Genomic DNA, 11254 nt, shown 5'->3' on the forward strand with positions numbered 1-11254 from the left:
ACCCGGTGGATCCAAAAACTAATCAATCAAAACAATCTTGTTCATCAACTGAACAAACATCACCTTGAGTTATTTTATAGAAATATCATTGCTTTTTACCAAGAAAAAAACATCACGTTAGGTAGACCAATACGAACTTTTGATAAACGATCGGGATTCGCCCCCCCCAATAAGAAACCTATTCAGATATATTTGAAATCTCTTCCAACCATTTTCATTCCTGCGAACTTCATACTTTCAAAACCGTAAACTCTTTGGATCCCGATCCTTTAAATCACACCACACCTCCGTTAACTGCGAACCACTTGATTTGAGTGACTTATCTTATTTGCTCATACGGGGCAGCGAAGCGAGTACGAAGCGAGTACGAACCGCGGGATGGTGATGAAGCTGTTCTACTTATGGCGGATATGAGCTTTGCTCTTCACCTAGATTATTTTTCCTCCCCCCGAGGTCCTTTTCTCTCTCCCAGTCAACAGCCTAGCGCAATCCATGATTTCTTTCCCATCTTGTCCTTTCTACAAATATCTTGGTAATTTCCGACAGAGCTGCTGGGTCTTCAAGTCAAGCACTGGCATCGCCTGGAACCACTGGTGAGTCGCGGACTTTTCTTTTCGATAATTTTGCTTCTTTTGAAATAAAGCGTCAATATTGTCTAGAAAGTCTAGCCTGGTCCGTCATAACATCCAATGTTCCATTTGATACCGTTGAAGGTGCCCATCCGGAATAAGCGTAAAAGTGGAGGTATATCAATTACTAGAGAGCATCAATGTTAGTTGAAGCGAGGAGGCAGAACCAAATTAAAATATATCCTAATGATGGAGAGCACTCTCACTGCATAGCTTCGTGGGAGGAAAGAAATAAAAAACATCACAATAGCTGTGAGAAACCTAAAGAAATGGTTGAGAAAGCAACAAGCCATCGAGCACTACCTCAACTCAATAGGAGAGAGTTGGGATAGACTTATAGTGTCGCCACCTAAGTGTGATAATAACACACGTCAGCCACTGGCTTCAAACAAAATCTCACCTAGGCAGCCACAGGCCTCGATCACAAAAATCGGAATCATCTCACGCCTTCAAGGTGTCAACCCATCCTTCCAAGTCCATGTTGAAAATGGAGACATCGCCCTGTGGAACGCCCATCATCGTGGTCAAGCGATAGTTGATCAACCATTTTGTAGTGCTTCCCTCAGTCACTTTGACGAGCTTATCGAAATATGTCGCTTCAGCGAAGAACGACTTACCGCCGACGTAATGACTCGCGGAGCAACACGTCGTAGCCTCAGCCGTATCCTTGCCGGTGAGATGTATAGCTTGCGTGCTCAATCTGCGAAAGGTAGTAACGTGGCCGATGGTATTCTGCAGTTTCTCAATAACAGTGTTGATGCCATTCATGAGGCCAAGCGATCCCGTATAGTCCACCACACAATCTTCTGTAAACGAACTTCGAACCTCCGTGTAGGCGGCGTTGGTGTCAAATGCAATCGCAATGTTCGCAATTGCATTTCTGATGAGCTCATGGTCGGATGGAGTTGTCTTCATTGTTTCGATTTCAGGGGTTCATGAGAAAACAACGTGCCTCTTATACTTTCAACGTTGCCAATTGAGGGTTCACTTTGTAAGGCATGGTATATAATCATTCCTTTGACTAACTGATTGCAAATGTGTGCAGGGCTTGGCAAGTAAATTAGTAATCTGTGGATTTTGTGGATTTCAAATCGGGCGGAGAACTCAGTGGTTGGCATGAGAACTTCTGTTGTTGGGGGGGCAACATAGCATATCGCAGACAACATATAAGGCCTCATATAATCCCCCCAATAAGATATTGTTAACCCGCAATTTAAAAAGCTCAAGTACAAAACTCGAAGTTCAAAATCGAAATGGCCTCTCCATTCTACAATTACACCATCGCCACTTTCACCAGGGGTCTCAAAACCATCGCTGCCATCCTCAAAAAAGCTGAAGAGTTCGCGAAAGAAAACAACATCCCGCTCGATGACCTTCTCAATGCCCGCCTTGTCGAGGATATGAAGCCGCTCTCCTTCCAAGTTGTGACCGCAACAAGCATCGTCTCCAAGACCATCGCCCGCGCAGCTTTCGTCGATCCTCTGCCACAGGAAGAACCCGACGAGACCTACGAAGATCTTTACAAGCGTCTTGATAGGGCACTCGCGGAGGTCGAAAAGGTCGATCCGGCTAAGACCGCTCTGAAGGAAGGGCAAACCTTCAAGGCTCCAGTTGGGAAGAAAGAGTTCGACTTTACGATAGAGGATTATTCGGTGCGATTTGCGATCCCCAATTTTTACTTCCATGTTGTGACGGTGTATGAAATTTTGAGGGTGAAAGGTGTCCAGATAGGGAAGGTGGATTATCTATCGGAATTTATGGCCTAATTAAACCCGGTTTCAACCGATATAGCCTCACTTGGCAATGTAAATTAGAGCACCCTAGACTTTGGACTAATGGCACCATGTATACTCCGTACAGGGGGAGGAAATATTCATTGGATCTGCTTTGAATTCACTCTAGTACCTAGACCCTGTGGAACTCTAATCCTCGCCCTAAGAGTAGAAGCTTGCAGCCAATTCCTCAAATGGCAACATCGACGCGGTATTCATGGGTAGTAAGGATCAAAATATTGTATGTGTTATATTTGTTACAGTAGGCTTGACATTTATCCTAGTTCTTAGTGATAGGAAGTACCTCCGCATTGAGGACTTCGCTAGCTAAGGCTAGTGTCGTATTCGCCACGTTGGCCTCATTGAGATCAGCGGTCTCAATGTCGAGACCTCGATGCCACCGATGAACTCAAATTTTTATGGCTCACTAGAGCCTGTAGAATATGCATGATCCAGTTCCTGAAACGACTGTTGGTGATAATGCCATTTATAAAATCGATCAATGGAATATCAATTGGAAGAAATGGGTTACATCGATGTGCACGGTCCCTGCCAAGTACCTTGGCAAAAGGTTAGGGCTACTTGGCAAGGAACGGATAATTTATACTGCAGAAGCGGGAAGGATTGGATTGATTTTTCCCTCGAGGTACGACGATTACGTGCAGGTTGCACCACATTAGAGACCATTATAAATAGATCCTAGTAGTACCTGGACCAAATATGGTAAATGGCCAAATCCAACTTCATTTGTATGGGACATTGTGGGGTTCACTGCTGTCATCATGTGGACCATTGGCATATGTATACATCTAGCGCGTTAAGGGTTAGTTGATCGTCCCCGGGAATTACTCTAAATCTATACACGGCCCGAAGCTCGTGGATACGTACGGAGTCCGACAGGAGTTTCCCGTCTTAGACCCATATGATCTGTGGTGTTGGCTTGGCCTTAAATTGCCGATCAGAGATCATGTAGAGACACTCGAAGGTATTATATGAAATCTCTATATACAGATACTATACTAGTAGATGTGTATATTGGAATATCTAGATAATGAAGCGAGGTCGTTCGGGATAGAGAGTAATATTGAGAGTACCCATGGAGTTGGGCTTATCTCTCCTCATAATCATGGGGGTGATCTTACTACATCCGGTAAAGGGAATTCGCAGATATTAAGTAGAAAATTTAATAACTAAAAGCTCACTTGAAACAGGGGCCGGATTGTGACATTTGTGCTCCGGGAAACTCCAATCTCTATCAAGGCCCTAGGGTTTGATCACCTCACGGCCCATGTATGATTAACGTGATGATGGCTCTATCTCTGACCAATACCATCCCAACTAGCTACACAATGTAGCGCACTAAGAGTTGAGCTGATCTCTCCGATCATGAACGGAATTCCGTGGGACGAGCCGGGCCAGGGTTTGGAGATCTGGAAGCCGTGCGGATCTTTCTGCTTTGGACTCTGACCTGGTTTGTCGTCGTATTTTTGTGTGAAGAGTTCATGATAACAATTAAGTTTGTGTAATGTGATTTGCAAGCCGTTGGTGGACCGAGTGGATATTACTAGGGTATGCGTTGTGAAGGAGTTCTCCTTTTGGGTAGTACATTGGGTTGGTATTACTAGGATTCGGTGCCGGCATGTAGCATGTGTTATGAAGGATTGTTCATGGTGGATGGTTCGCCAGGTTAATGCTAATAGCGTGTGGTGGTAGCATATAAATTGTGAAGGACTTCCCCTTCTAGGTTGTGTATCATATCGAGTTGAAGAACTATTTACACTGGATATACTACAGAATGGCACAAATACCAGGATCATCGTATGCTTTATCACATTATTGTTTTCTTCTTCTTTCTTCTTGTTCGGCTGTTCAATTGAAGTTCCTTCCAATTCTGACTGTCAGATAGACTTATAGATCAGCTTCTACACCTCCGCAGTGAGGCCTCTCACCCAGACGCTTCCCACCACCTCTCCTCCCTACTATCCTCGCACACCGGTTCTTGGCCTATTCGTCACCTAATAACAACCTTTCAGGACATCTACAAGTCCATTCCAGAATACACCAAGACCAACAACAATGAATTCATTACACACCTTCGTGCACAAGTCAAAGCAGCCACACCCAACGTTGCAGAACTAATCGGGACAGACTCTCGCCCCGGTCTCATCGATGCTAATACCGGACGGCATCTGACACATAATACTATCCGACAGTTCTTGGAGAGTTTCCAGATTCCTGTGGGACCTTCCCGTCATGGAAAGCCTCGCATTGCTGTCATCTTGCCTAACGGCCCTCTTATGGCAGTGGCTGTTCTTGCTTTCGTCAACAGGTATACCATTGTGCCTATGACATCAAACACAGTGCCAGAGCAGTTGCAGATGGATATAGAAAACGCAAAAGCTGATGCTGTTGTCGCGCTGGACGCTGACATTGGCAAGTTGCAGCTGGACAATGGTAGTCGGCCAGTGTTTGGCATTGAACAGCTTGAAGACATGACTTTCCGGGTGGTCTCTGCACAAAACGCTTGTAGTGCGTGTGACGTTCCCCCCAATTCCGGGGACGACATTGCCATTATCCTGTTCACCAGTGGTACAAGTGGTACTAAGAAGCTGGTTCCCATTACAACTTATAACCTCATCGCGGGTACTATGGCTACGATAGAGTCGGTGGAACTGTCCACGACAGATATCTGTCTTAATATGATGCCGCTGAACCATGTGTATGTCCCCTGCCAAGTTATATGATAGGAAAATGCTAATATCATTAGTGGTGGCATCATGCGCAGTATCTTCTCCCCCATCCTAGCCGGCGGTGCCACAATATGCTGCCCATCGTTTGACCCCAGCATGTTCTGGGATGCCATACAAACCCCTCATATGACACCAACTTGGTATTATGCCACACCCACGATGCACCAAATGATCCTTGCGGAAGCCGAGCACCGTCCCGATGCCGTTAAGCAAAGCGCCATCCAGTTTATCTGCAACGCTGGTGGTGGTCTTCCTCCAACGCTTGCTGTGCAGCTTCATGATACTTTCCACTGCTCTGTCCTCCCCAGTTACGGCATGACTGAATGTATGCCTATTGCTGCGCCGCCGAGGGACTATAAACTTGATCGCCATGGAACCTCGGGACGGATTGTTGGTCCTGAGGTTGCAATTTTGACCGAAAGTGGCAAGCCTGTCTTGCAATGTGGAATGCTCGGACACATCTGCATTCGTGGATCACCCGCTTTCGAAGGATATCTGACCCCCGACGGCAAGATTGATACCAGCGCGTTCAACGAATCTGGCTGGTTTGATACTGGTGATCTTGGACATCTCGATGCCGACAATTACCTATACATCACTGGCCGTAGCAAGGAGGTCATCAACCGTGGTGGTGAAATTATATCTCCCGTCGAAGTGGAAAACGCCGTGCTGGCCACAGCCAAAGATCCTGAATCCTCGCTGTATGGTCGCGTCACTGAGACATTGGCTTTTTCGGTCCCAGACGAGGTGCTACAGGAAGTCGTCGGTGTGGTTATCGTCACACCTCCAGGCCTCACTAGGCCGGATATTCGCCAGATACACGAAGCGCTGCAGCCTATTCTCCATCAGCCCAAGTGGCCCGCTCTGGTAGTATACATGGATGGTGTGCCAAAGGCAAACAACAAGATCCAACGCATCAAGCTCGCAGAGCGGTTGTCCTTGGAGACCTTAACCACGGCCACGCCCCTGGCAAACAGGCACTATGAAGCTACGTGCCCGCCCGCTGGCGCTCCACTCAGTGCATTGATCCCGAAAAAGGCGTGTGTAATCGATGATAAAATCATTCGCTCGGTTCTTTCCAAGAAAGCGAATGCGCCTGAGGTGCACGTACAAATCAACCCGCGCGACGGGCTCGCGCAGGTTGTTTTGTTTGTCCAGAACCCAGATGATGACTATGTGACACCTGGCCAGCTCCACAACCAGCTTGATGGCTATCTCGTACCTAGTCGTATTATCCCCCTCAAGGGTCCCATGCCGGTCGATTTCTACGGAAAACCCGACCAGGCCGCTATCAATGAGGCCATCCGCTCCCGCAACTCGGATGGCGATTTATCGCCCGTTCAGCGCCGCGTGCGGGAGATCTTCGCTGTGGCTTTGTCTTGTGCACCAGATGAAGTATCTGCAGTTACCGACTTCTTTGCTGCTGGAGGTGATAGTCTTAGTGCTGGTCGTATGGTTTCGCAACTTCGTCGCGAATTCAGCATTTTCCTGGCCGGTGACATTCTTTTCCACCATAGCACTATCGGAGCGATAGAGCACAAGATCACTGAAGCCGTTGATGTCAAGGCTGCGAAGGGTGACGATGGGGAAGTTGAATTGCCTGGTTGCGAGAAGACATACAGCAGCACGAACCCAATTATCTTGATCCTGCATCTGTTCCCAACTGTGTTCTTCTTCCCCATGAAGCGCGCCTTCCAGTGGATGATGTTTGCATACGTCATGGCTGAGTGCTCAAATCGATTCCCTATTCGTGATAATCTCATCGGTCGCTTGATCCTGGTTGTTTTCGCCGTGATGTCAGCTCGCTTATGTTCACAAATAGTGTCTCCTATACTTGCCATCGTCTTTAAGTGGCTCGTCATCGGTCGCTATAAGGAGGGCATATCACCTATGTGGGGCCCGTACCATACCCGCTGGTGGTTGACCCAGAAGGCATTGCAGGTGTGCGGAAAGGGTCTCTTTAACAACTACAACTGGTCCCGGATTCTCTTTTACCGTCTACTTGGCGCAAAGATTGGAAAGAATGTCACCATGTCTGCATCCGCTAAGCTTGGTGAGTATGATCTCATTGAGATCGGTGACAATGTCGTTTTGGATACTTGCCTTTGTCGCCCTTTCGGCGTGGAGCGAAACACCTCTATGCTGTTGAAGCGCATTCGCATTGGCAAGGACTCTTCTATTGGTATTAAGTCGATTGTAGCGCCTGGTGCAGATATCCCCGAGAGGACCTGTATTGGTCCCAACTCGTCAAGCTGGGAACTCCAGGACGCCGATGAGTCTAATCGCCAATTGCTCACTTCTCAGATCCCTCAGCCTCACTGGATCTGGATTCTCTTGATTGTTCAGCCAATCAAGATTATCACCTGGATGGCTGCTCGTATTACCTGGATGGGCGGTCTCATCCCTATGGTTCTCGAATTCCCTACTCCCGCGGCCGACATGTTCCGGTCTACCCTAAATTGGTACACATCTGATCAACGGGTTGCATTCCATATAACAGCACGGATCTGTCGTGCTATTGGTGGTCCAATTGTGCTCTTCATTGCGGTCTTGATTATAAAGTCCTTGCTAGATCTCATCTGTGGCAAGCCTAAGCCTGGACCTGCCTCGAGACAGACTACTCGCCAAAAGGTACGGAGTGCGGTGCTTGCGCAGATTCTACCTGCGGGCGACATTCATGAACTCACCCGCCTTACTGGTCGTCACTATGAATTCGTCTCGATGGCTGTCCGTGCCCTTGGTGGCAAAGTTGGCAAGCATGTCTACTGGCCCAGTGTTGGTCCCGTCACTGTCGATTTTGATCTCATTGAGGTTGGTAACGATGTTGTCTTTGGCTCTCGCTCGACTTTGGTCACATCCGATGGCTACGGCCGTGACCGCATCGTGATCGGTGACGGTAGCATGGTCGGTGATCGTGTCGTCGCTTTACCCGGTACTACCATCGGCCGTGAAGCCATGATCGGCTCCGGTGCGTTGCTCCGCCGCAACGGTGACTATGCTGCCAACACCGTCTGGACTGGGAGCAAGGGTGGCGAGGCTATACAGTTCCCAAGTTCTACTTCCACCTCGCCCTCCAGTTCGACGGCTCCAACCATCATCGGAGACAGTAGCAGCAGCCCCAGCAGCGACAACGAAGACGGGAGCACAATCAGCAAGAATACCATCAACGAGAAGGAGACCGATGTTGGTGGTAAGAATAAGACCGCCACCGTTACCGAGATTGAAAAGGGTTCGGATACCTGCAAGCCTTTCGGTCGTGCCTTCTACCGCCGCGAGGCCAACTACTACGTCCTCCGCATGTGGCAAATTGTGATCTATTCTGTCTTTTCAGTTATTGTCACAACTGTCTACTGGCTCCTTACCGTGCTGTTCTCCCTTTTTGCTCTCCGTGCTGTCCTAGACTACAGCGATGCGGCTGGTTTTAAGCAAGGTGCCTGGCGCCCATTCGCTCTGTATGGCCTTCTCGCCTCAATCCTATCTGTCATTACCGCTGCTCAAGTATTCCTTGCCTTTGGCATTATTCTCTGCATTAAATGGACGGTCGTTGGCCGCCGCAAGGAAGGCGCCTACCACTGGGACAAGAGCAGCTACAACCAACGCTGGCAGTTCCTCCTCTCCTGCGAGACGCTGATTAAAGACTGCTATGATGGAGTAGGTCTTCAGCCAATGATCTCGGGCTCTGCTTATATTTCCTGGTACTACCGCCTCTTAGGCGCGAACATTGGAAAGGACTGTGCGATCCACGCCAACGGTAGTCCCAGCATCTTCTTCACAGAGCCTGATCTCGTCACTCTTGGTAACCGCGTTGCTGTCGACGATGCCAGTTTGGTTTGTCACTTGAACTCGCGTGGTGGGTTTGAGCTGCATACCTTGAATGTTGGCGACCGGAGTATTTTACGCGCTGGATCGCGCTTGATGTCCGGCGCTTCGATGGGCCAAGATGCTTGTCTTTTGGAACATACCTTGGTTTTGTCGGGTGACCATGTTGAGAACCGGGACACACTTCAGGGATGGCCCGCTGAGGGCTTTGAAGGGAAACGTGTTTAAAAGCTTCACATTGCTTTCCTTTTTTTGGTCATTTGTATTGTTTTGGATTTTTGTTGGAAAATATATATACTACACTCTATCCTAGCATGGAATTTTGATTATTGCTATATTGTTGAGACAAGATCCTGACTCGCTTGCACAACCTTTATATGTCGGCTTTCTTCACACGTTATTGATTGTCAAGCCCTCGACAATAATAGTTTCTGTTAGAGATCAAACTGTCTTGACGATTGTTTGCCAGACCCAGCATTTGCTAGTTTGCTGGCAGGTTATAAAGACCCTGTTCTTGATATATTGAATAGCACAGCTTTTCTTCCTTCTTCCCTCTCCCTTCGTAGCCCAACAGGCTATGAGGCCATTTTTCACTATGGCCCGTCCACGGTGGGCCTTGGGTGTTTCAACTAGACGGGCACCCTAAGAGTTGAAACACCCAAGGCCTATGGGCATACCTATGTTAGGCAATGCCTACGTGCCTATACTTATATAAAGTCACCCAAAATGGATGCATAACCTACTAATACAGCAGAATAAATTACGATTATTTATATGCGTTTTGCTATATGCAATTTGTATGGAGCTCGCAATAAAAGCGGTCCGTGGATTCTTCCGGGGTTTCGATGCCCTGTACTTCGTATTTCGCCAGGGTATTCAACCTTGATATTCGACAGAACTAATACAATTGAACGGGCATATCACGCCTTCCATCTTAGGCGACCTCCTGCCCACTGATAATGATCGGGAGAACGCCATCTGTGCTCTTGAGCTCCACCTCTGTGGTGATCATAGTCCCGTTGGTGACGTTCGCGATATCAATGGTATCACGAGTGCCATTGACACCGTTTACCCCGTTGACTTCATGAGCGCTGTCCAGACCGCTGGTCTTTGATTCTTCCGTTTCTTCGGATTTCTTGTCGGCAGCAGGGGTTGGCACATTGTCACCGCCGCGGTTTTGCTTCCCCTCGGGATCAAGCCGAGTCAGTAGCTCTTGGGGAAGCTTCTGTGCCACAACTTCCACCAAATCTGTGATCGAGACACCACCCAGAATCTTCATCACTGGAACGTCCACTGCGAGCTCTTTCAAGAACCACGATCTCACCTCCACTGCGACCAAACTGTCAACGCCCATATCCACCAGAGGCGTGGTATCATAGAGGCTGTCAGAATCTGAAAGGAATTTCAATGCTTGCAGCTTTGATTTGAAAGCACCTAAACGGAATTGTCAGTATCCATGTTCAATTGGTCAGGAGAGAAGTCTTGAAACTTAATTTTACTTACCTGTAAGTACCTTCACCGCGTCTTGCATGTTCTTAGCCGCTTCCAACAGTTGTCGGACTGGGACTGCGTTGCCCCTTTCTCCCCCCTGAGAGCCGGCCTGTCCCACCTCCCGGATCAACAGCGACAATCTGGTATTGGTCTTCCAGTATGCGTCCTTGGACTATTCGACAGAGATGGGTGCCAGACCAGTAATGATCTCCGGGTTGAGGCCCAAGTCATGTCGTCCGGACAAGATGGCCTCAGCAAACAACTGATGCAGATCATTCTCGCTCATCGCAATGGTGCCAGATCGCGTGGTTAGCCGCTCCTGGTGCTCCTTGGTTAGGCGGCCGTGGCTCTCACGCTCTATGAAGCCTAGTCCCACTAATCGAGTGATATCAATTGATGATCCAGCCAGACCTTGCTGACGGCGCCGGTCGATAAGTACCTTGATGAAACAGTTTCCAGCAGTGTACGCTGATTGACCAGGGTTACCGACCGTTGCCGCGATCGAACTAAATCTGATAAACCAGTCGAGTGGTTGGCTGGGATCGGAGAAGAGCCAGTCAAGGTTAATTGTGCCTTGGATCTTGGGACGCAGGACTGCTTGGAAATCTTCGAAGCTCATCTTCATCAACGAACTGTCTCGTAGAACCATAGCACCATTTGCAACACCCCCAATGGGCGGCATGGACTCCCTGATGGTGTCAAAGATCTGCTTCATGATTCGAAGCTGGTGATGTTATTAAGCAAGGAACCTGGTTAGCAGTCTTCTTTCAAGTGGTGAGTTCCGTTAAACCAA

General features: G+C 48.3%; 5 protein-coding genes across 5 annotated transcripts; 2 read left to right on the top strand and 3 right to left on the bottom strand.

Annotated features, from left to right (window-relative positions):
* Positions 1-1070: 1070 nt before the first annotated feature.
* Positions 1071-1544, bottom strand: N7447_001697 (nuclear transport factor 2 family protein; the record flags this gene model as incomplete). The annotated part of the gene is made up of 1 exon (XM_057225973.1): positions 1071-1544. The coding sequence occupies one exon, from the start codon at positions 1542-1544 to the stop codon at positions 1071-1073; it is 474 nt and encodes a 157-aa protein (XP_057089989.1).
* A 338-nt stretch (positions 1545-1882) lies between these two features.
* N7447_001698 (DUF1993 domain-containing protein) lies at positions 1883-2395 on the top strand (the record flags this gene model as incomplete). The annotated part of the gene is made up of 1 exon (XM_057225974.1): positions 1883-2395. The coding sequence occupies one exon, from the start codon at positions 1883-1885 to the stop codon at positions 2393-2395; it is 513 nt and encodes a 170-aa protein (XP_057089990.1).
* A 1801-nt stretch (positions 2396-4196) lies between these two features.
* N7447_001699 (non-ribosomal peptide synthetase) lies at positions 4197-9198 on the top strand (the record flags this gene model as incomplete). The annotated part of the gene is made up of 3 exons (XM_057225975.1): positions 4197-4219; positions 4308-5120; positions 5169-9198. 3 exons carry the CDS (start codon positions 4197-4199, stop codon positions 9196-9198), a joined length of 4866 nt encoding a protein of 1621 aa, XP_057089991.1.
* A 706-nt stretch (positions 9199-9904) lies between these two features.
* On the bottom strand, positions 9905-10501 carry N7447_001700 (acyl carrier protein; the record flags this gene model as incomplete). The annotated part of the gene is made up of 2 exons (XM_057225976.1): positions 9905-10404; positions 10474-10501. The coding sequence occupies 2 exons, from the start codon at positions 10499-10501 to the stop codon at positions 9905-9907; spliced, it is 528 nt and encodes a 175-aa protein (XP_057089992.1).
* A 132-nt stretch (positions 10502-10633) lies between these two features.
* Positions 10634-11176, bottom strand: N7447_001701 (ketoreductase domain-containing protein; the record flags this gene model as incomplete). The annotated part of the gene is made up of 1 exon (XM_057225977.1): positions 10634-11176. The coding sequence occupies one exon, from the start codon at positions 11174-11176 to the stop codon at positions 10634-10636; it is 543 nt and encodes a 180-aa protein (XP_057089993.1).
* Between the last annotated feature and the right edge of the window lie 78 nt (positions 11177-11254).

Source organism: Penicillium robsamsonii (genome assembly GCF_028829455.1).
Source record: "Penicillium robsamsonii strain IBT 29466 chromosome Unknown utg000001l_segment0_segment0, whole genome shotgun sequence".
NCBI lineage: Eukaryota > Fungi > Ascomycota > Eurotiomycetes > Eurotiales > Aspergillaceae > Penicillium > Penicillium robsamsonii.